The sequence below is a fragment of the Podarcis muralis genome, chromosome 2 (assembly GCF_964188315.1).
Source record: "Podarcis muralis chromosome 2, rPodMur119.hap1.1, whole genome shotgun sequence".
Lineage (NCBI taxonomy): Eukaryota > Metazoa > Chordata > Lepidosauria > Squamata > Lacertidae > Podarcis > Podarcis muralis.
Window position 1 is genome coordinate 112,070,214 of NC_135656.1, and position 27,255 is coordinate 112,097,468.

Sequence of the window (27,255 nt, forward strand, 5' to 3'; positions counted from 1 at the left end):
ACGGGGATTCGAACCACCAACCTTCTGATCGGCAAGTCCTAGGCTCTGTGGTTTAACCCACAGCGATAGCTTCAGTTTATTTCCTACGCAGATAACCCCCAAATGAAGGGGGAGGGGGGACCCAATAAGCCACTTGCAGAATGTTTTATGTGAAAAATCTCTTCTGCTTATGTAGTGTCAGAGAGCACACACCTAAAGCAGGGTCCTTGAGACCAGGGAGTGATTCTCTGGTCCTCCTGCTAACAGAGTTGATGGTGAAGAACAGGGACAGAAGACAACTGGATGTGAGGTCCCGGCACTCCAGACCATAATCAGGTGGTCTCCTTAACTAATTACGCACTAGTGTCTTAAAAGGCAGGGCCTTTTAAGTGTTGACTCCCTGCTAATCGAATGCCCTCCCCTGAAGAGGTCACCTGTCTCCAGCATTGCCAGCCTTTAGGTGCCAGGTACAAACAGGCTTTTGGGTCTCAATTTAAGCATGATGTGGTGTGAAACTGGCCTCATTCGGTGTTTGCTTTTTAGTGGAGAGAGACTCAAGGCTCATCCACGCTTAACACTCGCCCCATGATTTCTAGGCACGAGTCTGAGAGGTTGTTCTCTCGCCCCCCCACTTTCCCCAGGAAAACCTGCTGTTTACTGCTGAATCGGAACAAACATCAGTCAGGTTTTCTGCGGGGAAACAGAAGAGTGGCTGAGCCTTCATTCCATCAATTCTTTCTCACTTTTATTATTCTCAGAGTTTATTCTGTGTTGCAGAATTTTAAGCATTTGGGGAATTTGTTCTGCATTTTACCATTTTCTAAGTTGCTTTGGGGTATTTTGTAAAAAGCAATGAATGGGTAATAATAATAATAATAATAATAATAATAATAATAATAATAATAATGGACTTTACCCCTGAAGGCACACTCTTCCGTTTTCTCCCAAGACAGAAAGATGCAAACGACAAACCAGCGGCCTCAGTTTGTTCTCATGGGAAGCTACTAGAGGTTCAACCCCTGACAGGAACAACTACTGGCCATTATTTCCATCATATGTGAATACAACAGAATCAGCACTGAAGGCAATCTACATACACAGTTTTTTTCTTAGGTTGTCAGATGTCTAGGAAGTGCAAACAGATCTCTAGCTGTCCAAGAGCGCCCTCTTGAGCTTAATTTGGGGAAACTGAACAGCAATGATACATACAGAGATACCTCTGGTTACGAACTTAATTCATTCCAGAGGTCCGTTCTTAACCTGAAACTGTTCTTAACCTGAGGTACCACTTTAGCTAATGGGGCCTCCCACTGCCGCTGTGCGATGTCTGTTCTCACCCTGAAGCAAAGTTCTTAACCTGAGGTACTACTTCTGGGTCAGCGGAGTCTATAACCCGAAGTGTTTGTAACCCGAGGTACCACTGTATTGAGTATTGTCCTGTTATCCACAAAGCTCATTGGGAGAGGGGAGAGATTTTCTCCCTCCAGTTGTTTCCAGGGCTCCAACCTCTTATTTCCCCCCATGCTAGTTAACATAGAGAGAGCCACTGTGGTGTAGTGGTTAAGAGCGGTGGACTCGTAATCTGGTGAACCGGGTTCGCTTCCCCGCTCCTCCACATGCAGCTGCTGGGTGACCTTGGGCCAGTCACACTTCTTTGACGTCTCTCAGCCCCACTCACCTCACAGAGTGTTTGTTGTGGGGGAGGAAGGGAAAGGAGAATATTAGCCGCTTTGAAACTCCTTCGGGTAGTGATAAAGCAGGATATCAAATCCAAACTCCTCTTCTTCTACCAATTCACTTCCAGACGCAGAGTGTATACAGCTATCACATTCCTCCCACAATCACAAATTTTCCTCCCAACCCATATAAACTGAAGACTTTTTTTGGGGGGAGGGGGTGCTTTCAAAGCTAAATGCAGCTGTGCAGATGTAGATTGAAAAGCAAGGGTCCAACCCACCCCCCAAATGGAGGTGGTCCAGGCAGAGGACAGAATGGCGGCTCAAACTCCCTCTCCCCCCCCCCAGTTCACTCCCTCCCACCCAAGACTAGAGAGAGGGGAGGGAGAGAAGGGAGGGTGTCCAATTGGTTCTGCAGAAGAGTAAGAATAGCTTGAGACTGGTTCACATGGAAATCCAGTGAAAGAACAAAGTGTTCAGTAAAAAAATAAATAAACCAAAAGAAGTCATCATAAAAGTAACCACATGCCCCTGCTGCAAACTAATGTTTTATTCTGTAATATGTTCTTGACACAATTATAACTTTGTCCTCCTTTTTAGGTCCAATTGCTGCACTCCTTATGCAGAGGTTCTGATCGGTGATGAAAACGGAAACACAGATGCTCTAACTGTAGACTGCAGACAGACGCATCCTGCAGCAGCCTAGAAAAGCGGACAACACTCCCAGGCCCCCTACTCCCCCCCTTTTTGCAACCCCCTTTGTACCCCCATTTTCACCTTCGTCTCGTTTTCCCCTCCCTCCCACCTTTCCGCCCTGCTTTTTGCAACTCTCCCTTGCACACACACACATTCCCCGTTTCCATCCTCGCCCCCCTCCCATTCTGCAACACACACACACACACACCACAATCATAAACGCTACTGTGCCTTTGAGACAAACAGACTCAAGCAAGCAGGTCAGCTTAGAGAAGGTTAAGTTCGGCTGGTGGGTGTTGTACATATACGGGTGTTTGCTTGTTAATAATGTTATGTACTGAAGTTCTTACCCTGGGCCAGCAGGGGGATACTGTAGATAGTTATGCAAATGAAGGATCGAAAGTGACGTTCAGTGATTGGATAGTTTTAGAAAGTTGCTACAGTAACATTGTACTGGAGCTCTATATAAGCAGGCTGACTGAGCCCTTCAGTCAGTTCTGTTCTGGCCTCTGAATAGACTGGAGCTGTTTGAAGAATCGCTGTGTCGTCTGATATGTTCACCCACAACTTAACAAATAAAATACCTGTTCTAAACGACTACATTGAATCTGGAACTTCATGTTGAAGGCAATACAAAGCGCCGGGAGTAAAATGCATTGCATGGAGGTACTGTGGGGTATTTAAGGGCCCTGCATCCATCATCTCCCTCACACAAGGCAGCTAAGGAAAGGAAGAGAGAGACGTTTGAGTATAGCAAGAAGGGAGGAACAATGAAAGGGCAGGATAGTGGCTGTTAGTACAGTCAAACCTTGGTTGTCAAACATAATCCGTTCAGCTTCCAAAATGTTCGACAACCAAGACGTGGCTTCCAATTGGCCACAGGAGCTTCCTGCACTCGAGCAGAAGCAGTGTCCGATGTTCAGCTTTCAAAAAGCGTTCAAAAATCAGAGCATTTATTTTCGGGTTTTCGGCATTCGGGAACTGAAATGTTCCAAAACTGAGGCATTTGGGATGCGCGATTTGACTGTACAGTGGTACCTCGGGTTACAGACACTTCAGGTTACAGATGCTTCAGGTTACAGACTCCGCTAACCCAGAAATAGTACCTCGGGTTAAGAACTTTGCTTCAGGATGAGAACAGAAATCGCATGGCAGCGGCGTGGCAGCAACGGGAGGCCCCATTAGCTAAAGTGGTGTTTCAGGTTAAGAACAGTTTCAGGTTAAGAACGGACCTCCGGAACGAATTAAGTTCTTAACTCGAGGTACCACTGTAGTAGTTTTCTTAAATCTCTGCTGTTGTTTAAAACCGTGGATTTTCCTCTCAGTTCCCCTCCATCACTGCTTTATTCAAACTTCTGCCATTGCTTTAAACCACCATTTTTCCCCTCTCAGAGTCTCACCTTTTTTGCTCCCACGGCCACAATCTGCCTTTACTTTAGGGGCTTATCCACCCTTACCTTTTGCTCCACTCTTTCCAGGCAATCTTTCCCCACAAAAACCCACTCTTTAAAGCTGAATCAGAGCAAATGTCAGTTCGGGTTTTCCGTGGATTGACGTTTGCTCAAATTGAGCTTTAAGGAATGGGTTTTCGGGAGCTTTAAAGAACGGGTTTCCGTGAGGAGAGCGCCAGAGAAAAGGCCGAGGCACTTGGACATGGAGCTTTAAATCATGGGCCATGCCTGGAAAGAGCAGAGGAAAATAAGTGCCGATAAGCCCTTCTCTGCTACACCGCCCTGACTTCATGCAAAACCAGGATTGTGATGAGACAACCCGTAATTCAACCAGACCAAACATTATGGGGCTTTTCCATGTTTAATGATTCACCAGAATATACTTTACATAAAGAAGCTGCGCTGTTCAGGTCAGCAACAGCCAGTGGCGTAGCATGGGTTGTCAGCACCCGGGGCAAGGCAAGTAATTTGCGCCCCCTAACCCGTGGATTTGCGCCCCCTAACCCGTGGATTTGCGCCCCCTAACCTGTGGATTTGCCCTAACCCCAGATGTTGCGCCCGGTGCGGCCGGCCCCCCCTGCACCCCCCACGCTACGCCACTGGCAACAGCACACCATGAAATTGGCAGACTGGGGAAATCTCAGTCAAGCAGGAGGGGGCTTTTGGGTACCATTGCAGAAAATTATCACGTATTTAATGTGGTTGGTTTTCTCTCCTAAGGCTTGGGGGTTATTCTGAAAAGATTGGGTAGTATTCAACTAAGTTTTACTCGGAGAAGACCCACAAAAATTAATGAACATGGTTAAGACAGGTCTGTTTATTTCAACAGTAGTAAACCTGATGCAGGCTGTGGTTAAAATAGGATGAAATTCACTTTTCCTGACTGTGAGGGTTATTACTAAGGCTGCTACTTTCAGTTTAGCAGGTAGAGTTGTTGTTGTTTACCTCAGAACCGCATCTCCATGTTGGGAAATACAGCTCTTATTGAAGACCAACCAACTTTTTGAAAATCACAGATAATAATAATAAATTTTTATTTACACCCCGCCCTTCCCGGTTTAAAAAGCGGGCTCAGGGCAGCTAACAGCAAATATAAAACATTGATTAAAATGCAACTTAAAAACAGCATAAAACAGCATAGAATACAACATAAAATGCAGCATCAATATCAATAAAATTCAAAAATTCAGGGGTCATTTGGGGGCGGGGTACCCAGTCAATAGACATCAAATGATCACCAGGGCTAACTGGCCAAGTTGGTCCTACTAGGGCCAGCAAGGAGACCAGGGAAGAATTTAAATGTGGGGTCACAGAAAGGGTTTCTTCATAGAAGAGGAAAGGGAAAAGGGAATAGAGGATCAAGCTAGTTCAAATTGAAGGCCAGGTGGAATAGCTCTGTCTTACAGGCCCTGCGGAAGGAGATCAAGTCCTGCAGATGACCTGCCAAACATGGTCGCAACCCCAGGAACGTAAATTTTGCTTCTCATTTTCATGCTTCTCATTTCTCATTTTCAGTTCATTTCTCATTTCCTGATGAGTCTGCAAGTCAGCATTTTAATCTGCGCATTTCCTAATAGGCAGTCTTTTGAAAGCAGTTTTGCCTCATGCTGTTGTTGTGTAGTCATTTAGTCGTGTCCGACTCTTTGTGACCCCATGGAGCAGAGCACGTCAGGCACTCCTGTCTTCCACTGCCTCCCACAGTTTGGTCAAACTCATGCTGGTAGCTTCAAGAACACTATCCAACCATCTCGTCCTCTGTCGTCCCCTTCTCCTTGTGCCCTCCATCTTTCCCAACATCAGGATCTTTTCCAGGGAGTCTTCTCTTCTCAGGAGGTGGCCAAAGTATTGGAGCCTCAGCTTCACGATCTGTCCTTGCAGTGAGCACTCAGGGCTGATTTCCTGAAGAATGGAGAGGTTGGATCTCCTTGCAGTCCATGGGACTCTCAAGAGTCTCCTCCAGCACCATAATTCAAAAGCATCAATTTTTGGCGATCAGCCTTCTTTATGGTCCAGCTCTCATTTCCATACATCACTACTGGGAAAACCATAGCTCAAGCTAGCCGTCCCTAATAGAACGCATTTCCCCACAAATATATGCATTTTAACACACATTTTCCGAATGTTTGATGTTTGGAATTTTTTCCAGTAGCACCTTAGAGACCAACTAAGTGAGTTATTTGTATGAGCTAACTAACTTTGTTGGTCTCTAAGGTGCTACTGGAAGGAATTTTGTTTGTTTGTTTGTTTCAACCACAGCAGGCCAACACGGCTACCTTCCTGTAACTAGTTTGGAATTTTGTGCATGTTATTTGGTAGGAGAAGTGCATCACAAAATTTGGGGAAGTGTGAACTTCAAAAAGAGCCCCATTTGAGTTTTCTGTTGCTTCGGGGACTGCTAATTAGGTAATTTAAATTTCTCCCTGTTTCTTCCCCTCTCTTCGAATCACTTGGTAGGCCCCAAACACAGGGCTGGTGAGCTACGCTTGAGAGGATGCAGAGGTCTGGTGAACAGCACACACTGGTGCTTCTCAACCGTTCAGGAAAGCCTCCAGCGACTGCAGCCTCAAATATTCATAATCTTTTTTAAAGTTTCTTTTCATGTTGACTGGAGTTGATGGTGTTGACTACACTATGTTTATTAAATTTTAAATATTGCTTCCCACTAAAAGGGAGAGCCAGTGCAATTTGCAACCAAAGTAAAATAAAATAATTAAAAACATTTCACAATAATGTTTCATTAGAAAGGTAAAGGGGCCCCTGACCATTAGGTCCAGTCGCAGACAACTCTGGGGTTGCGCCGCTCATCTCGCTTTACTGGACGAGGGAGCCAGCCTACAGCTTCCATTACAAAAGACTGGCCAGGCTCCCCAGGCAATCCAATCAAGTAACCTGCCAGACAGGAGATAAACAATGACAGGAGAAAAACAACATTCAAATTTCTGTTTTAGACCGCCTTTTCTGTGATGTAGGTGTGATGTATCTGGGGGGTGGTCTTAGGTTACACCCCTTCTGTGATGTATGTATGATGTTTCTGGGGGTGGTCTTGATCTACAGGGTGGCAGTTTCAAAAGTCTTTATAAGGCCTTGTGCGCCATTGTTCTGGGTTATTCCTCCCTCCTTTGTGTGGCGAGTTGAGGACCCTGTTGCAACAGATCAATAAAGATCAGGCTTACTAGCTGCTTTGCTTCTCAATATTCTCTGGTTGGCCTCTGTTATTTTCTCCTACCAATAGGGAACCTATGTAAGGACTCTATATGGGCTCTTGGATACCCCATAAGGGAAAAGGGCAATTTTTTGTTTACAACTAACCTGAGCCACACAAAAAAAGCACACAGAGCTGAAAGAAGGCGTGGGAAAGGGCATCACTCTTCCAACTTAATCTGCCAGCTGCGTGTCCTTTTCAAGGGAGGTAAAGGCGGCCCCGGTTTGTGGCCAAGGAAGCGGATGGGGGGGGGCAGAGGGTGCCACTGCACCCATGGGAACCACGCTGACAACCTCTAGCCGCACCAGCGAGACACAAAAGGTGCGAACTGTCAGGCGTGCAACTCAAAACGGCAAGCAGCCGAAGACCCATGGCAGCAAAGGTCGACAACGCGGCGCCCGAGGACCAACCCCCACTGTGTTTCAGCCCCCAACTTCCTTTTGCTGAAGGGCAGCCTGCAACTTCCTCTCTCTCTCTCTCTCTCAGGCCTCCCACTTTGCAGCGCAAGCCCTCTCAGAAAACCTTTCCTCTCTCCTTCTCCACATGGTCTGTGCGAGTGTCAATGAGCTGTGTGGTTTCTCAGAGCAAAAAAGGAAGTCGCCTCCCCATATATATTACAGACTGAAATATCTATAGGCACACAGAGAAGGAGCAGGAGGGAGCAGCTGAGGAGGCGAGACATCAGTTCAGCAGAGACGTTGTCGAGGGGAACCCTCTGAGGAAAAGGCAAAGCCATGGACCCCCAAGGTATCGGCTGCTGAGGAAACCGTCTCAGTCCGGAAAGGGCACTGGGAAAGAGATCGTAACTGTCCGGGGTGCAGGAAGATGGGAGGCTTGTGGTGTATCCAAAGGTGGAGACTATTATGGAAAGAGAGAGGTTTGGATGCAGGAAATGTTAGCGACCATAAAGCAGAGAGGAGCATATAACCAGCAGAGGCACCCAAGGCAGGGCAAGAGGGAATCTGGAAATACGGTCAGGGAGAAGGAGCGGGGCAGCAGCCTGCGAAGGAGATTGCAGCTGGGTTGCCCAACCTGCAGCTGCATCATACCTTTAAAGCACTTTCCCACCCCTCCCAAAGAATCCTGGGAACTATAGTTGACCTTTCGCGGAGCTACAGTTCCCAGGATCCTTTGGAGGGGGTGGGAATGTGCTTTAGGCGCATGGTGTGCACACAGCCTTCGTCAACCTGGTGCCCTCCAGACTTTGTACTACGACTCCTATCGTCCCCTGACCGTTGGCTAAGCTGGCTGAAGTGAGTTGTGGTCCAAAACGTCATGAGGGCACCAGGTTGGCAAAGTCCGGCCTACCCTACCACGCTGGGAAACTACGGGAGACAGACTAATACCACCTGCGTCCTCACAGAGCTGTGGTGAAAATAAAACTGGGGGAGACGTGAGAGAGAACTGGGTACATCCATGGAGGAATATAAATATCTTTTGGGTTAACAAAACTTGGGCCTTCGCTGTTGCATACAAAAATAGGTTTTTCTGGGACCTGGGAGCCTCTGTCTGAACGATTCCTAGCAAAAATGCCTCTGGTCTTTTGGGGAAAGTTGTCTGAAGCATTTTTTTAATCTCATTATAAATCATTTCCTTTAACCTTTTTACCCGCCCACCACATATGGAAAAAAAAGTCACCTCCATTTCTTTACATTTCCAACACAAATCTGATTCTATTTTATATTTCTTAGCCAGTCTGCTCAGGGTTAAATACCATCTATGAATCATTTTCATGTAATTTTCATGTAATTTTCTTCCAGCATGCAGTAGCATGCAGTAAATTTCAAATCATTCTTCCAAAGGTTTAGAGCTATATTATGCCCTATGTCCATTGCCCAGTGTATCATTGAAGCTTTTACCAGCTCGTCCTGTCTTTACAATTTATACATTTCAGACAATATAGTTTATCCTTATTCTGTAATAAATCTCATTCAGATTTGGTCCGGAAACCCATTTTTCTTATCTAGTTTAAACATATCATGTAATTGATGATACTGTAACAGGTTTGTGAATTGGCTCCTTAAATCTTCCACTGGTTTTAATCTGGATTCACTCCCTGAAAGACAGTCAAGGAGTATTTTTAAGAGTTGTTCACACTTTCTTTTTCCTTGGCACTAGACAAGATGGTCACAATCAGATCTCCAGTATTTAATTTTTCAAGGGCAAATGCAGTTGAGGTGGGAACCTAAATCTGGTCCTAGCAACTGGGGGTGGGGGTTGACTTAAACCTTGCCAACATGCCATTTTCCTGATCTGAATTCTCCCCCTCCCTGATACTTACGTTGCTGTGCAGAGGGGAAGTTTTCCCCCGGTCCCCATTGCCTCATGTTTCCATACTTGGAACTCCAACGCACTGAAGCTGTCACTTGTGCATGTGTTGTCATCTGCGCATGCGCAAGGGCTGCCCGAACTGCACACACCTCTGCTCATCCACAGCTTCCCTTTTCTAATCGGAAGGAAGTGGGTTGTGAGGGAGCCAGTGTGGTGTAGTGGTTAAGAGCGGTGGACTCGTAATCTGGTGAACCGGGTTCGATTCCCCGCTCCTCCACATGCAGCTGCCTTGGGCTAGTCACACTTCTCTGAAGTCTCACAGCCTCACTCACCTCACAGAGTGTTTGTTGTGGGGGAGGAAGGGAAAGGAGGTTGTTAGCCGCTTTAAGACTCATTAGGGTAGTGAATAAAGCGGGGTATCAAATCCAAACACTTTCTCATCTCTGCTGCATCACCCATGACAACCTCTGCATAAAAACTTACAGTCGTACCTCGGGTTACATACGCTTCAGGTTACAGACTCCGCTAACCCAGAAATAGTGCTTCAGGTTAAGAACTTTGCCTCAGGATGAGAACAGAAATCGTGCTCCGGTGGCGTGGCAGCAGCAGGAGGCCCCATTAGCTAAAGTGGTGCTTCAGGTTAAGAACAGTTTCAGGTTAAATATGGACCTCCGGAATGAATTAAGTACTTAACCCGAGGTACCACTGTATGCTTTAAATGTCTGGAGTTGGTGTGACTAAAGAAAAAACTGTGGGAGGGAAGTTCCATCATCAGCATGGCCGGTGATTGGGGGGGATGGGATTTGGAGTCCTCACATGAGCTACCCCTACCTTAGAGTGTACCCTAAACTGGTGCTCCCATCCCCCAGCTTTGTAAATGTCCCCCCCTCACTTTCCCCACCACAGCTGTGATGCCTCAATTTGGTAGCTGCTGCTGCTGCTGCTGCTGTTTACCTATTCCATTTCCCCTTTGCAACTGGAGGAAGGCAGGGAACAAAAAAACCGAGTCAGGAAATTTGGGCTAGGTTCCTCTTTGGTTAGCCAAACGACACTGCGAACCAAAAGCAAAGCAGTCTACAGAAATTGAAACACATAACCACCAGCACACATGCAAGTCAGGAAATTGTGTCGGAAAGAGGAAATGGCAGAAACTGGGAGACCCCAGAGACATTCAACGGCCATAGCGAGATTAGGCCAGCGCCATCACTGTTCTCTTCGAGATGTCCACTGGAAACTTTTCTGTTTCAGAAAAATTATTGAGCTTTTTTTGGGGGGGACTCCCCCCAAAATAGTGATTTTAGCTTTTCCGCTGCTTTTTTCCCATCGCATTGCCATACATCCGGGTTTTCCCCGACATTTTGCTGATTCAACAATATCACACAAACACCACTTTTACACCTGAAAACCAGGACATTAATGGCAACCATTAACCCTCTTCTCTGCCTCCTAGGAGGAAAAGCGTTTGCAGTGTTAAAAGCCCAGCAGGAGGAATTCCTGGACACCCTCAACAAGGTAAGGCGGTTTCTTAGCACTGCGGGTGAGGAGGCTCGAGCCAGTCTGGAAGCTGCTTCGCTGCACACAGCCCTTCACGTGCCTTATCTTCTCCAGCAGGGGTGGGGGGGTGTTTAAGGCCAGGGGCCACATTCCCTTCTGAACAAACTTCTGCAGGGCCAGATGCAAGTGGTGGGTAGGGCCAGAGGCAAAGGTGGGTGGAGCACATAGCTGTCAACCGTCCCTTATTTGGCGGGACAGTCCCTTATCCCAGCGCTGTGTCCAGCTGCTGTCCCTTATTGATGATGTCCCTTAAATTTCCCGGGTTTCAAAGGAAGCAGCTCCTCTCCCTCCCTCCCTCCCTGCCAGCCAGGGAGGAGGGAGGCGCCAACTGTGTTGCTTGGCTGCATTACTCACCCAATAAGAAGTCTAAGAACAACTGGGGGGTGAAGCTTGTATGCCTTGTGCCAATCAAATTGGCCGCATTGCCTGGGGACTCGCCTTTGCTCAGCGCTTCCCAGCGGAGAAGTGATGGTGGTTTTCCTTGAGGCTTGAGGCTTTGTTTGGCTGCTGGCTGGGCTTTCTGCCTTTGGCTCGGAGGCGCTCAGGAGTTGAACATACCTGTGCTTGGAAAATCCTTTATTTTGACTGCTGATCCCTTATTTTTGAGGCTGCTGGTCCCTTATTTTCAAATCTGTAAGTTGACAGCTATGGTGGAGCAACCAATGTCATTGTTACCTTTATACAATTTCTCCCATCCAGGCAAACAGACAAGACATTATCAGATTCCAAGGATGCATTCCAGCCAAGCCACACACAAAAACCCCACAATGAGGATGCAAGGCAGAGACAGCAAAGGGGCTTGGACTAGGAGAGGGGGTGTGGTGTGGGGAGAATACTGGAGCCCAGATGAAGAGGCTTGGAAGGTTGCATTCAGGGTCCAGGCCTGAGATTCCCCACCCCAGAGTCAAGCTCTTTGACAAATGGTTCCACAGCTTTGTAGAAGAAGGCGACTGTGGATAGCACTGACTGGCTAGTACATGTGACGTCACCATAATTTGCATGTGGACCCGCAGAGAGTCCAGTAGCCAGAGCAGTTTTACAGCTGCTTTAAAAAAAGGTTTTTGGTTCCCCATCCTCTCAAATAAGTTAAAAGGATGAATGAGCAAGTAAGCAAGGCATACAGGGAGTCGTTAAAGTTGAGGGGAAGGGAAAGCTGAGTGGCAGAATACATGCTTTGCATGGGGAAGGTGTGTGGTTCCAGCCCTGGCGCATCAGGTGAGACTGAGAAAGATCCCCATCTGATGCCCTAGACAGCCACTGCTGCCAGTCAGTGCAAGAATGCTAAGCTAGGTGGACAAACGCTCTGACTTGACAGAAGGCAGGTTTCCTGTTTGTTGTTGTTGTTTAGTCGTTTAGTCGTATCCGACTCTTCGTGACCCCATGGACCAGAGCACGCCAGGCACCTCTGTCCTTCACTACTTCCCGCAGTTTGGTCAGACTCATGCTGGTAACCTCGAAAACACTATCCAACCATCTCGTCCTCTGTCGCCCCCTTCTCCTTGTGCCCTCCATCTTTCCCAGCATCAGTGTCTTCTCCAGGGAGTCTTCTCTTCTCATGAGGTGGCCAAAGTACTGGAGCCTCAGCTTCACGATCTGTCCTTTCAGTGAGCACTCAGGGCTGATTTCCTTAAGAATGGATGCGTTTGATTTTCTTGCAGTCCATGGGACTCTCAAGAGTCTTCTCCAGCACCATAATTCAAAAGCATCAATTCTTCATGGATCACTGCCTTGCCGTGGCGAAGGGGCTTGAAGAACTCAGAGAAGCTATGAACTACACCGAGCAGGGCACACAAGATGAACAGGTCATAGTGGAGAGTTTCGACCAAACGTGATCCACCTGGAGGAGGAACCGGCAAGCCACTCCAGTATCCTTGCCAAGAAAACTCCATGGACAAAGACAATAGGTTTCCTGATAAATTATCTGAAATAAGCAGGCATCTGAAACATGAGGGGAGGAGTGAGGCTGACGGACGGATTAGCTTCACAGCATGCATGCCTGGTGTGCAAAACTAAATCCAGGAGGAAGCTGAGCTCTTGTTGTTGTTGAGTCGTTTAGTCGTGTCCGACTCTTCGTGAGCCCATGGACCAGAGCACGGCAGGCACTCCTGTCTTCCACTGCCTCCCGCAGTTTGGTCAGACTCATGTTCGTAGCTTCGAGAACACTGTCCAACCATCTTGTCCTCTGTCGTCCCCTTCTCCTTATGCCCTCCATCTTTCCCAACATCAGGGTCTTTTCCAGGGAGTCTTCTCTTCTCATGAGCTGGCCAAAGTATTGGAGTCTCAGCTTCAGGATCTGTCCTTCCAATGAGCACTCAGGGCTGATTTCCTTAAGAATGGAGAGGTTTGATCTTCTTGCAGTCCATGGGACTCTCAAGAGTCTCCTCCAGCACATAATTCAAAAGCATCAATTCTTCGGCGATCAGCCTTCTTTATGGTCCAGCTCTCACTTCCATACATCACTACTGGGAAAACCATAGCTTTAACTATACGGACCTTTGTTGGCAAGGTGATGCCTCTGCTTTTTAAGATGCTGTCTAGGTTTGTCATTGCTTTTCTCCCAAGAAGCAGGCGTCTTTTAATTTCGTGGCTGCTGTCACCATCTGCAGTGATCATGGAGCCCAAGAAAGTAAAATCTCTCACTCTTCCCCTTCTATTTGCCAGGAGGTGATGAGCCCAGTGGCCTTGATCTTTGTTTTTTTGATGTTGAGCTTCAGACCATATTTTGCGCTCTCGTCTTTCATCCTCATTAAAAGGTTCTTTAATTCCTCCTCACTTTTTGCCATCAAGGTTGTGTCATCCGCATATCTGAGGTTGTTGATATTTCTTCCGGTGATCTTAATTCCGCCTTGGGATTCATCCAGCCCAGCCTTTCGCATGATGAATTCTGCATATAAGTTAAATAAGCAGGGAGACATTATACAGCCTTGTCGTACTCCTTTCCCAATTTTGAACCAATCAGTTGTTCCATATCCAGTTCTAACTGTAGCTTCTTGTCCCACATAGAGATTTCTCAGGAGACAGATGAGGTGATCAGGCACTCCCATTTCTTTAAGAACTTGCCATAGTTTGCTGTGGTCGACACAGTCAAAGCTGAGCTCTTACACTGCAGTAAAGTCTTAAATAAGCCAGTCTTCCAGGAGGAATCAGTTGCAAACCTGGCACCCAGAAATTTCCGCACGGTCGCAAACTGTACCTGAGCCAGTTGCAAAAACACGCCTGAGGAATTTCTAACATTGCCAACAACATCTGGGGACCCGGGGTTGACAAAGGGTGGTCTGCACTGACTGGCAGTGGCTCTCTAAGGTTCATCCCCCACCCTTCAGCTGGCTTGATGTTTCCTGCTCTTTTGAAGGGGCGACTCCCTTTTTCCCTGGCAGCTGGTGTGCCTCGTGACATTACCTACTTCAGTCACTAGGTAGCACTGGGAGCGAGTGGCGCTGTGGTCTGAACTACTGGGCCTCTTGGGCTTGTCAATCGGAAGGTTGGCGGTTCGATTCCCCGCAACAGAGTGAGCTCCCATTGCTCTGTCCCAGCTCCTGCCAACCTAGCAGTTCGAAAGCACGCCAGTGCAAGTAGATAAATAGGTACCACTCTGGCGGGAAAGTAAATGGCGTTTCTGGTTTCCGTCAGTGTTCCATTGCGCCAGAAGCGGATTAGTCATGCTGGCCACATGACCCAGAAAGCTGTCTGTGGACAAACACCGGCTCCCTCAGCCAGAAAAGCAAGATGAGCGCCACAACCCCATAGTCGCCTTTGACTGGACTTAACCATCCAGGCGTCCTTTTTTTACCTTTTTGAATGGACCTTCTTGGATCTGTTCATACCCTAATCAATATTTCTCCCCTGCCTTTCTACAGGAATTTATGGATGACCCCAAATACAGCACTGATGAAGACCTACCTGACAAATTAGCAATATTTAAGAGTGAGTGCCAACCATGGAGGACTTGAGGTTGCGGGAGGGGGTGTGGGAGGGGGGGGAATAAGCCCCATGTTGTTGCAGAAATGGATAACAAAAAAATACTTTTGAGCTGCATCTAATTCTAGCCTCTGCATGGCAAGGGGTTGGACTAGATGACCATCGGGGTACCCTGCAACGCTACAATTTTATGATAATAGACATGACTAATTTAGGTCTGCAAATATTAATGGGCCTATTCTGAACATGTACCCAACCAATATTCCTTTCTATGACAACATGGTGCTTATTCCAAAGTACAGTGGTACCTCAGGTTACAGATGCTTCAGGTTACAGACTCTGCTAACCCAAAAATAGTACTTTGGGTTAAGAATTTTGCTTCAGAATGAGAACGGAAATAGCACAGCGGCAGCGGGAGGCCCCATTAGCTAAAGTGGTACCTCAGGTTAGGAACAGTTTCAGGTTAAGAACGGACCTCCAGAACGAATTAAGTTCTTAACCCTAGTTACCACTGTAAATACATTCAGCATCAGGGCAACATAAACGAACTCCCATTTAACTCTGGGGTCATCTAGTCATGGTGGCAGAATGATTTAAGCAAGTCCCGCCCCCCTTCCCCCCCCCCCAAAATGCAAAACTGCACAATGCCCATTTGGTTTCTTTTTTCCCCCTCCTGCATATAACACCCAACGTCTCACAACAAATGTAACTGATACGTAGAAAACACAACCTGAAGAAAGAGACAACACACATACTTTTGTAAACAAAAGAAAATATTTTATAATGATGCAAAATCTGGGTGGCAAACTGGTTTTGCTTGTTTGTTTCGTAACCAGCCAGCTGCCAGCCAGCTGCCCAAACTAAGAAATATATTTTAAAAGAAAATAAAAAAGAATGCAGACCCCAGGCCTGTTTGCTGATTCCCAAGCCCAGGGGTCAGCAAACTTTTTCAGCAGGTGGCCGGTCCACTGTCCCTCAGACCTTGGGGGGGCAGACTATATGGGGGGGATGCATTTTAAATAAAAGGACACATTCTACTAATGTAAAAACACGCTGATTCCCGGACCATCCGCTGGCCGGATTTAGAAGGCAATTGGGCCGAATCTGGCCCCCAGGCCTTAGTTTGCCTACCCATGCACAAGCCCCTAGCACTCTCAGAGGAGTCCTTTGGATGGGGCAGGAGGGCTGAACTTTGGCAGGAGCTACATCACTGTAGCCGGAGGAGAAATTAATGTCTCAATCATATGAACTGTTCAGCGCCTTGTAAGGCAGTGTTGAGCTTTCCTTCCATGGAGGCAGCAAGGGCTTTTAGACTTCCTTCTTCCATTTCAGTCAAACCTCGGTTCTCGAACGGCTCCGTTGCTGAGTGTTTCGGCTCCCGAATGCGAAAACCCAGAAGTATTCCGGTTTTTGAATGTTTTTCGGAACTCAAACGGCTTCCGAAGCGCGTTCCTCTTTTCTCCCCCACTGAAATTGGCGACAGCCCTTCAAATTTCAAACATTTCGGAAGTCAAACGGTCTTCTGGAACAGATTACGTTTGAAAACCGAGGTTCCACTGTATGTGGTTTAGTGATAGGAATTTTCCTCCTCCTCTCCTGCGGGTGATGGGAGCACCCTGTTGCAACAGATCAATAAAGAACAAGCTTACTAGCTGCTTTGCTTCTCAATATTCTCTGGTTGGCCTCTGTTGTCTTCTCCTACCAATAGGGAACCTATGTAAGGACTCCATATGGGCTCTTGGATACCCCATAAGGGAGAAGGGCAATTTTTGTTTACAACAGATTCCATCTGCACCGTACATGTAAAGCAATGTCACGCCGCTTTAAACCGTCATGGCTTGCCCCAAAGAACTCTGGGAATGGTAGTTTGCTAAAGATGCCGAGAGTTGTTTGGGAACCACCACCACCCCAATTCCACACAGAGATACAATTCCCAGAGTTCCCTGGTGTTATGTACTGAAGTTTTCACCCTGGGCCAGCAGGGGGATACTGTAGATAGTTTTCACTCAGGTCCACATATGCAAATAAGGGATTGAAAGTGACGTTCAGTGATTGGATAGTTACAGAAAATGGTTACTGTTGCGTTGTAGTGGAGCTCCATATAAGCAGGCTGGCTGAACCCTTCAGTTCAGTTCTGTTCTGGCCTGTGAATAAACAAGAGCTGTTTGAAGAATCGCTGCATCGTCTGATATGTTCACCCATAACTTAACACTGGCGATGAAGGTGGGATTGATGGACATCAGAGCACAGCCAGATGCAGCCACCCTCTGAGCTGAGCTGAATCACTGAGCTGAAACACCGAGCGAAATCACTGAACAGAACCAATTGAGAGCTGACCGTTCTGGCTATAGCACTGTGTTCCGTTCCATCCATTTAGTGCTTCTGCACATGTGCAACCCCTGAAACCCGGAAGTAACCCGTTCTGGTACTTCCGGGTTTCAGCGGGTCCGTAACCTGAAAAAACGCAACCTGAAGCATCTGTAACCCTAGGTATGACAACAGAATAATCAGAAATTTAAAGCAAACCATCACAATAAATCCAGTTACAGATAGGTAGCCGTGTTGGTCTGCCATAGTCAAAACAAAAAAATTCCTTCCAGTAGCACCTTAAAGACCAACTAAGTTAGTTCTTGGTATGAGCTTTCGTGTGCATGCACACTTCTTCAGATACACTGAAACAGAAGTTGCCAGATCCTTCTATATAGTGAGAAGGTGGGGAGGGGTATTACTCAGAAGGGTGGTGGGAATGGGTGATTGGCAGGTAGCTGTGATGAGCCTGTTGACGACTCTTAACGACTGCAATAGGTCTTACAGGAAAAAGCAAGGGGTGAGAAGGTGAAAAATGGCTTTGTCATGTCTGGAAAAGAGAAGCTGCTGAATTGCAACTCATTACCAAACTTAAAACCATGGAGAGACCTGGTCTGAACAAAGACATTGGATTCTTATCTCATTATACATGACAAAGCCATTTTTCACCTTCTCACCCCTTGCTTTTTCCTGTAAGACCTATTGCAGTCGTTAAGAGTCGTCAACAAACTTTGGACAAACTTTGAGTCCAATTTAGCAAGGCGGCTATTGCGCACTTACGTTAACTTGTTTGTTTTGTTTTTTTCTTTCCCCCACTCAGAGAAATACATGGACTTTGATCTCAATGCACAAGGAGATATAGGTGGGTGAATTGTGTTCATAGCATGGCTTCGTAGTTGCGTATGCACAAATTTCCGCACCACAGACATTCCCGCTCCCTAGTTCATTAATCTTCTTTATCTGCAGCATTTTTAATGTTTTTGAAATATACTCGGAGTCGAGAGTAGATTTCATGCTCTTTATTCAGATCATAGTGGTGAGGAGGAATGGAAGTTCCCCCAGAATGTCTGCTTTATATACATTATTTACACAATGGGCCCCACGTGATTGGCTAATTCCGGGATTCTCCTGTAGGCCAATCAGGTCGCGGATTCACTTCCACCTGGAGCTGGATTGGGTGGCTCCTGTGGACCAATCAGACTGCTGCATTCTGGAGCCTATTGTTCTAGGACCAATCAGGCTGCTGCATTCTGAATCCTATTGTTCTAGGACCAATCAGACTGCTGCCTTTTGGATCCTATTCAACTCAGTACATAACAGTTTTAATGTATTTTTAATCTTTTGTTGGAAGAGTGGCTGGGGAAACCCAGCCAGATGGGTGGGGTATAAATAATAAATTATTGTTATATTATTATTTTAGCGCACTCTATGGCAGTCCACTTAATAATAATAATAATAATAATAATAATAATAATAATAATAATAATTTATTTATACCCCGCCCTCCCCAGCCAAGGCCGGGCTCAGAGCGGCTTACAAGCAATAATAAAAACAAGAAGAATGATTACAACTTAAAAACAAAAATAAAATACAACATTAAAATAATGGAACATTAAAATATTAAAATGTAGCCTCATTGCAGGAGAAGAAGGAAAAGAAAAAAGAAAGAGAGGGAGGGAGGGATTCAAATTGGCTTTAGCTATACAGGTTTGCTGTCTCCCTTCCCCCAAGATATCATGGCCTTGAAGCGCATGCTAGAAAAACTGGGCGCAGCCAAGACCCACCTGGAGCTAAAGAAGATGATCACTGAGGTGACTGGAGGTATGAGCGAAACCATCTGCTACCGGGACTTTGTCCGTATGATGCTGGGCAAGCGATCAGCTATCCTTAAAATGTAAGTACCATTAACGCACAGCCCGGTCTCAAAGATATCAGATTTTTGCCCACGCAAAACTTGGGTTTGATTTCCTTACACCATCGTCATCATCATTATTAAATTAAATTTGTATACCGTCCTATACCTAGAGGTCTCAGGGCAGTTCGCCACATAAAAAACACAATATAAAAACACAAACTACACAATAAAAACAAAACCAAGAACAAGCTGGTTATCTCCCACTTGGACTACTGCAATGCACTCTACGTGGGGCTACCTTTGAAGGTGACTTGGAAACTATAACTAATCCGGAATGCGGCAGCTAGACTGGTGACTGGGGGCGGCCGCCGAGACCATATAACACCGGTCTTGAAAGACCTACATTGGCTCCCAGTACGTTTCCGAGCACAATTCAAAGTGTTGGTGCTGACCTTTAAAGCCCTAAACGGCCTCGGTCCAGTATACCTGAAGGAGCGTCTTCACCCCCATCGTTCTGCCCAGACACTGAGGTCCAGCGCCGAGGGCCTTCTGGCGGTTCCCTCATTGTGAGAAGCAAAGCTACAGGGAACCAGGCAGAGGGCCTTCTCGGTAGTGGCGCCCGCCCTGTGGAACGCCCTCCCACCAGATGTCAAAGCGATAAACTACCTGACACTCAGAAGACATCTTAAGGCAGCCCTGTTCAGGGAAGTTTTTAACGTGTGATATTTTAGTAAACATGACGACTATGTTCTACTTTCACTATTGGACACTGAGCATAAAGTGGAAGGGCTCACAATGTTAACTCTCCAATAAATCTTGCTCCCCCCATTAGATTTCTAGGAGAGGCCCTGAGCTATACAGTGGTACCTCAGGTTACATACGCTTCAGGTTACATACTCCGCTAACCCAGAAATAGTACCTCGGGTTAAGAACTTTCCTTCAGGATGAGAACAGAAATCGTGTGGCGGCAGCTGGAGGCCCCATTAGCTAAAGTGGTGCTTCAGGTTAAGAACAGTTTCAGGTTAAGAATGGACCTCCAGAACGAATTAAGTACTTAACCTGAAGTACCACTGTATAGCTTTGGATTCAGCACAGAGAGCAAGTCAAGTCTCTGTGTCTCTTCCCAGCCTAGTTCAAGACTACCAACTCCTTCACAGCCACTGCTCCCTGGTGAACTCGACTTCAGCTATTCAAACAACCAAAAAGTCTTGTGGTACCTTAATAACTTGGTGTAAGCTTTCATAGACTCATGCCCCCTTCATCAGATGCACCTATAGAACCATTTGCAAGAAGCAGGCAGATATCCTGGCGTTGGTAATCTAATTAAGACATGCAACATGCTAAAAAAAAAACCCTTTCTCTCAATTTAACTTACAAGTGATGACTCTGCCCCACTACCGATGTTAATACAACCACCTCAGCAGCCTGCTGCTATAAAAGGTTTAAAGGCCTGTCTCTTCAACATACATTTAAGCTCTAATTATCGCTGACTGTATTTTTTTTGCATCTCGTTAAGGTTCAACTTCCACCTTCCAGTGTTCTCCTTTAAATACCTGTCATCTAAGATTTAACTTTGTGCGTCTGACAAAGTTCATGAAAGCTTGTGGTATAATAAATTTGGTTTGTCTTTTAAGGTGTCACAGTTGTTTTTGCTCCCCGCACTGGAAACTCCAGCTGTTGAGTCTCTCTGTGGTTCCCCCTTTGGCCCAAAGTTAACATAATCAAGCCAAAATTTAACAGTGAGCTTGAGCCGTTAACTTAAAGGGCCTGGCCTGAGCACTTTAGCAGTCCTTATATATGCAGAATCCCATATTAGATATGAAAAGCAGCCTAGGGGTGGACCCCAATGATGAAATCTAGAATAACCCCCAATCCTAGAACAGTTTTCCGGCCTCAGACTCTATTATCCTCAGGTGGAGTTCAGTTGTGACCCCCCCTCCATTACATGACACACCTGATGGATTGGGCGGGGGGATTATCTGGTCCAACAGAGCTCGTTTTATTTTCTTAAATGGCCACTTGTCTGATTTAAGAAGGGGCATCTCTTGTGAATTCATATTTCCTTCTTATTTCTGCAGAATTCTGATGTATGAAGAAAAAGCCAAAGAGAAGGATGAAAAGCCAGCCGGACCCCCGCCCAAAAAAATAATTGCAGATCTTCCTTAAAAAATACCTTTAACTACATGGTTGGCTCCGGCCTCCAAGCTGTTCCTGGAGCTCTTCGTAAACAGGAGAGCCTTTCTTTTGGAAAATGTCCTAGAATAAGGGGTTCGTTTGAAATAGTATTTCTGGAGTCCTCCCACGGCAGAACTCTGCCTCATTGCGTGGTGGGGTGGGGGAGAAGGTATTTTCATTGTAATGTCGTATTTGTTGTTCTACTTTTTACTCTCTCCATTAAAATATATATATATATATATATATATATACATACTAAATTCCTCAGTAACGACTGCTGATCGTAATGCCAATAATGATAGTGTTTGCAATGTAGTCTCGTTCATGTTTACTCAGAAGTAAGCTTATTCCCGCTGTGTGCATAGCACAGGCATAGGCAAACTCCGGCCCTCCAGATGTTTGGGACTACAATTCCCATCATCCCTAGCTAACAGGACCAGTGGTCAGGGATGATGGGTATTGTAGTCCCAAACATCTGGAGGGCGGGAGTTTGCCTATACCTGGCATAGCACAATTGATGTTCCTGTGCTACTTTCCCAGGTCTTGTTGGACTTCATTTCCCATCATCCCCAAGAACTGCAATCCAGCGACTTCGTGAAGGCCAACAGCTTTCTCACCCTTGGGTATAGCCCTAGGCTGAAAATTGCAATCCTGTGCACCAGTCTTTGCCAATTGGGTGCCCTCCAAATATCCAATTCCCATCAGCCCCAGGCATATTTCTGGAAGGATTCTGATAAATAATGGGACTAGTGCACAATTTGATTACCCCCCCACCCTCTCCTCCCCCATCATGCACCCTGTGCTATCCCCAAATCTGCTCTTGAAAACCCTGGAACATTTTGTTTTATTTTTTACTCTGGCTTCTCAAATCTTTCGCCTTTTTGTGTATTTTATTTGTTAAACTGATTGGTCACTTTCTTTAAAAAAAAACCAAGGTCTCTCAAAGCAACATACAATATACATTTCCGAGCACAATTCAAAGTGTTGGTGCTGACCTTTAAAGCCCTAAACGGCCTCGGTCCAGTATATCTGAAGGAGCGTCTCCACCCCCGTCGTTCTGCCCGGACGCTGAGGTCCAGCGCCAAGGGCCTTCTGGCAGTTCCATCACTGCGAGAAGTGAGGTTACAGGGAACCAGACAGAGGGCCTTCTGGAATGACCTCCTTTCAGATGTGAAGGAAATAAGCAGCTATCCTATCTTTAAAAGACATCTGAAGGCAGCCGTGTTCAGGGAAGTTTTTAATATTTAATGCTGTATTGATTTTAACACTTGATTGGGAGCCACCCAGAGTGGCTGGGAAACTCAGCCAGATAGGCAGGGTATAAATAATAAAATTATTATTATTATTATTATTATTATATAAACACACACACACATACATACATAATAGATAGCATAAAAGAAAAACAAAGTGGTAAGGAGAAATATGAAATGTAATCCTAAAAAAAAAAAAAAAAATCAGGATTAAACCATCTCACCCACTCAAGGAGGCCACAGATAATTAAGAACCAAAGGCCTGGTGAAAAAAGAAATGTTTTGCACACTTAAAACTGCACACCCATATATATTCAACCAGCTCCTAAGCACCGTTTAAGATTACATCCAGGATCACTGCCACTCTGGTCGGTTTGCTTTTGCAACGCGTTGCTGGAATTCAAACCTCCAATCGCCCTTATTAAAATAAATACAACCACTTTCTGCTTTGCAAGGAGTGAGGGAAAGGAGCCAATTCCACAGATCAGGAGCTGCCCCGCTATTGCACGGATTACGCCGAATTGCCAGACTCCCTTTGCAACACCTGCCCGTTGAACTCCCTCGAACCCCCGCCCGCCCGCTTCTCTGTTTTCGAACTCCCTTCCTTCGGGGTTTTGCCCCCTTAGCCCCGCCTCCCGTGCAGCGTGTGGGGGCGTGGCTTCGCCGCCGCCGCCGGGGCCTGGGACCCGGATGGCCGTTTAGTCGGTGCTTAGACGCCGAGGCTGCCACATCGGGCCTTGGACAAATTACAAAGCAAGGGGGAGGGGGGGACAGCGTAATCCGCCTCCATCCTCCGCCTAGATTTCCCTTCCGCCCCCGGGAAGCTCGTATCCGGATAGAGCGGACCGAGCCCGATCAGACGAGGTGGGTATCGGCCTGGTTCGCCCCCGGTAACCCTCCGCTTGAGCGCTCGCAGGGCGGCGCTGGTGCGAGGGAAGAGGATAAGTCGGCTCGAGCCGGTAGAGCGCTCAGGCCTCCGCCATCTTGTCCCTTACTTCATCCTCCTCGGCCGCTCTCCCCGCAGCTGAATCCGCGTCCATCCGCCCCTCAGGCCCCTCTCCCCGCTCCCCATGGGCAGCCGTGCCCTCCCCAAAGCGCTGCCCTTGTGGCTCCTGGCTGGTATTTGCCCCACTGGAGGGCAGTCGGGCTCCCAATGGCTGCCCTCCCCCGGGGTAGAGCCGCCTACAAAGGGGAGAGTGAAGAGGGTCCTCTCTCTTCCTGACTCTCGCCTTGGACCCCCCCCCCCCGCAACCCGGGCTTGGCTGTTCACACGACGGCGGAACCTGCGGGTTGGTGGGGTGCCATTGACGAGGGGGCGCTAACAGGCCTTTGGGGGTTTGAGGCTTCAGGTGGAGTTCAGTTGTGACCCCCCCACCCTCCATTACCAGACACACCTGGTGTTTTTTGTGGGGTGGGGGGGGTGCGATTTATCTTAAATTTGAAGAGGGCCTTGAGTGAGGCGTGGAAATACAAAGGGCCAAGATGGTTCTGGAGCAGGTGGGGCTTTTTTAATGCGGGGGGGGGGGATTATAAGGCCCAGATAATCGCCTAGTATCCATCTCTATGGTGGTCTTAAGTATTGAGGCTGTATTTGGGGGTGCTGGGGTTTCCTTTTTCCCTCCCCCAGCACCACACACAACATTTTATCTGATGCCTCTAAAATATTTCCCCTTTAGAACCTATGATGAAATCTAAATGGATATTTCAGGGGATAAAGGGCTGGTTTTTGTGTGTGTATGAGAGAGAGAGAGCACAGAAATTTGAGGCTGAATCCAGCCATTCCTTTATCCCTTTGCATTTCTCCCTCTATATTTCATATTAACTTCTATTTTGATTTTTTTTTGTGTGGTCTAAAATACCACAGGGTGGTGGTGGGTACACTTTCGTACCCCAGCATACCTACAGTATAGTACCGACATTTGAGATGTGTGGCACTATTGGAATGAGGAGGTGAAGTTGATTGAAATCCAATTTTTTATACATAAAGGAGTTTCTTTAAAATAAGAAAGCATTAGAAGCATCCAAATGTTTTGGGGAGGAAAGGGAGATGTGGTTTGATAGAAACTGGTGTGTGTTTAGAGCATGATATTGTAAGGCTCTTGAGGTTTGCAGCTGTATATAAGCTATATCATTAATTTAAGTCAGCCTCTGCCTTCAGGTTTGCTGTAATGTATTAAAACATTTTTCTCCCCAGGAAAAATCCAAATGTCGGAAGGGAGGGGTGGAGTAGGGGACAGGAGGTGTGGCCTTTTTAAAAAAAAGAGAGAATGGGTTAAAGGCAGCAGCACTACTATTTGAAGAGAGCAGCTAAATCATCGTCTTCGTTGCCTACGCTAGTACCCCGTGGGATTGAGAAGATACCCTAAATAAGGGCGATATTGAGGTAGTCATGAAGTTACAGCCGTGTTAATTGCGAGATGAACCGCTGAGTTATAAAAACCCGTTTTGTTGCAGCTGCACTTGAAAAAGCAAAACCTGTTAAGCAGGCAGCTTTTATGATGGTTTGGGGGTATCGTTGAAAATCTAGACATGGTAGGACTACAGTGGCAATATCAGTAGTTGGGTGTCATTTAAATAGAAAATCTTATCTGTTTGGGGGTAATGAATACCTCTCTTTGAAGGTAGTATTGAGACCAGGGGTGTGCCTTTGGGAAAAGGGAGAGTGCTTGTTCATCTAAAGCCTTGTTTCTTCTAGCACGCTCAAACACAGTGGATTGGAAGGAAAAGAAGTCCTCATGACTTGTGTGGTTAAGAAAGATTAATGGCTTCTTGTTGTATATATCCCCCCCCTCCCTTTTTGGTATTTTTAACCGAACAGCCGGAATTAATTTAGCTTAAAAGTGGAGTTCAAATTTCCCAGCATTGTGGCGAGAGGGTGGGGTGATAGTGATTTGTAAAGGGTGTATGGTGACACACACAAAAAAAAGTGAGCTAATATGGCTCCCTTTCATTTCAGAACCACAAGTCTCAAAATGGGGTGGTTTTAAAAATAATGGGTGTGTTTATGCAGCAAGAAGGGGGTCCTCTTTCCCCCCTCCCACCAAAAGGCACAACACACAAACCCCCGAGAAAAAATTAGGTAGCCAAAGCCAAGGCAGCTTTTTAATGAGTGTCTTAACTGGGTCCTTGCCAGGTTTACCCGTGCACAAAAAAAGAGAGCATGGCGATTCTGAGGAAAGGGTTAGAAATGAAATCTAATTGCCAGGTTTCGCATTTCAAGACAAGCAAATTTGCTCTTTGACTGTGCCCTAAATATTAAGCCCTTTCATGCAGATTTACAGGGTCGCTGGTGCTGGTTGTGAGGAAGAGTGAGAGTGCCTCCCCCCCCCCCCCTTCAGTTCTCCCATAGGCTTAGATCCCAGTTTTTCCATGTTCATTTTGGGGTGCTAAATGCAAGGGGGAGGGGTTGCTGAAGTGATGCCTATTTGTTTCTCTGCTTGATTCAGAACCACCCTTTTTATAAAATGGTTGTTCGAGGAGGACTGTCTCATCTGGTGCTTCCCTGTTCCGGTGATGGAATTTAGGGGGGGTTGGTTTTTTCCCCATGGCAATTACTCCTAATTTCAGATTTATGTTTGCTAATTGAGCACATAGTGTTTTTTCTTCGTTAACATGGTTTCAAACTAGGAGTGTCTTCTTTGACTTTAGAAAGCTATTCCTCTCTAATGCAGCTTTGGGATTCTGCAGATAAATTGAATATACTGTATTAATAATTAATGGTTGCTGATTCAGTTTTTGGGTGGCTTTGAGGGGGGTTTTTTTGGTGCATGTGGGGGGGAGGGTGTTTCTTCCTTTTCCCTCTCATCAGCCAGTTTTTAAAACCCTTTTATTGAGGTTTTAATGTCTAGAATTATTAAATGTGTGGATGTATAAACTCGTTTTAAACGTGTGGATTTACAATAAAAGAACAGCCAGTGCTCAGAAGGATGGGATGCAATCCTAGCAGAATGGGGTTGGCAATCTAGATTCCAGAAAGACCGTATAAATTAATTAAATAAAAAAATCAGCTGCAACTAGTAGGGTGTGCTATTTTTAAAACTGCTATTGGCTTGTTTTTGCTCAGGTGCCATTATATCTGGTTGTGCAGTGCTGAGGGAATTGGACATCTTAGCTATGCATTATGTAGTGAAAGTACAAAGAGGGCGGTGGTATTATACTAAATGTCTCTTCAAAAGGCAATGCAGAAGAGTTCATTAAAAGAAAATCCTACTAAAATAACATCAATTCATGATTATCTTAACTCTGATAACAGAAGAGTAGTAACCTATCCTATCTATGGTCAGAATCCTCTGCTTTTTAGCATAAGGCAAGTGAAGTGGTCCAAATGTTCTTCATAGATGTGCAGTACTGGATACTTTATAAGGTAATGTGCTCATACAAATTCATACATTTTGTTTTTTATATCTGTAAGTCATTTGCAAACACAATTGCCCTGATCCATCTAATGGGCACCTGCATGGTCATGTGGGTGCTGTGCAAGTGGTCCCTGGCCTAATCCAACTATGGTTGGATATCAGACAATAATGCTGAATAGCTGTTTTGACAGAAGAAGCTGAGGGGGGGGTACCTTTAGAGCCTCCCTCTTCCCTGAATACTTGATGGAGTGTGATTGCTGATTGCCTGACAGGCTGTGTACACAAAATTGAATTATAGCCAGAACATCTTTTTACAGCATCGGTTGGCATAAATTGACTTTAAACATTGCATGATGTTTGATTAAAATTTTCATATATTTTTTTACACCCAAATTTTGTTGTTTTGTTTTATGAAGCATCTTGGATTCACATTGTCATCTTTAAATAAAACAATAAATTGTGGAAGGGAAGATTTCTCAGTATGGTGAGTTCTGCGGGAGTGTTTATAAATGAATATGATTGTAGGTGACCAATAGAGTGGCAGTCTTTATTGATAGTGCCCC

General features: G+C 46.1%; 3 protein-coding genes across 10 annotated transcripts in view; all 3 read left to right on the forward strand.

Moving 5' to 3' along the window:
- The window catches only part of LOC114592058 (von Willebrand factor A domain-containing protein 7-like), a 44,688-nt gene extending 41,740 nt beyond the window's left edge, over positions 1 to 2,948 (forward strand). For both annotated transcript variants that reach the window (XM_077921130.1, XM_077921125.1), the window contains one exon: positions 2,256 to 2,948. In XM_077921130.1, coding sequence (XP_077777256.1) covers positions 2,256 to 2,297 — 42 coding nt within the window. In that variant the 3' untranslated portion in view covers positions 2,298 to 2,948. The remainder of the gene's footprint in view (positions 1 to 2,255) is intronic.
- A 4,585-nt stretch (positions 2,949 to 7,533) lies between these two features.
- AIF1 (allograft inflammatory factor 1) lies at positions 7,534 to 21,323 on the forward strand. The gene is made up of 6 exons (XM_028719893.2): positions 7,534 to 7,751; positions 10,726 to 10,787; positions 14,687 to 14,753; positions 17,875 to 17,916; positions 18,786 to 18,948; positions 20,988 to 21,323. The coding sequence occupies exons 1-6, from the start codon at positions 7,739 to 7,741 to the stop codon at positions 21,073 to 21,075; spliced, it is 435 nt and encodes a 144-aa protein (XP_028575726.2). The 5' UTR covers positions 7,534 to 7,738; the 3' UTR covers positions 21,076 to 21,323.
- Positions 21,324 to 23,011: 1,688 nt separating this feature from the next.
- Positions 23,012 to 27,255, forward strand: part of PRRC2A (proline rich coiled-coil 2A) — a 41,356-nt gene continuing 37,112 nt past the window's right edge. For 3 of the 7 annotated variants that reach the window (XM_028719899.2, XM_077920907.1, XM_077920912.1), the window contains exon 1: positions 23,012 to 23,201. The gene's annotated coding sequence lies outside the window, so the exon portion shown is untranslated. Of the gene's footprint in view, positions 23,202 to 24,611; positions 24,721 to 27,255 lie in introns of those variants that run through there. The other 4 variants (XM_077920895.1, XM_077920901.1, XM_028719900.2 and 1 more) reach the window with 2 other exon arrangements.

Coding starts and splice junctions, on each gene's coding strand:
- AIF1 (XM_028719893.2), top strand. Junction 14,754..17,874: donor CAAATTAGCAATATTTAAGA/GTGAGTGCCAAC, acceptor TCCCCCACTCAG/AGAAATACATGGACTTTGAT. Junction 17,917..18,785: donor CAATGCACAAGGAGATATAG/GTGGGTGAATTG, acceptor CCTTCCCCCAAG/ATATCATGGCCTTGAAGCGC.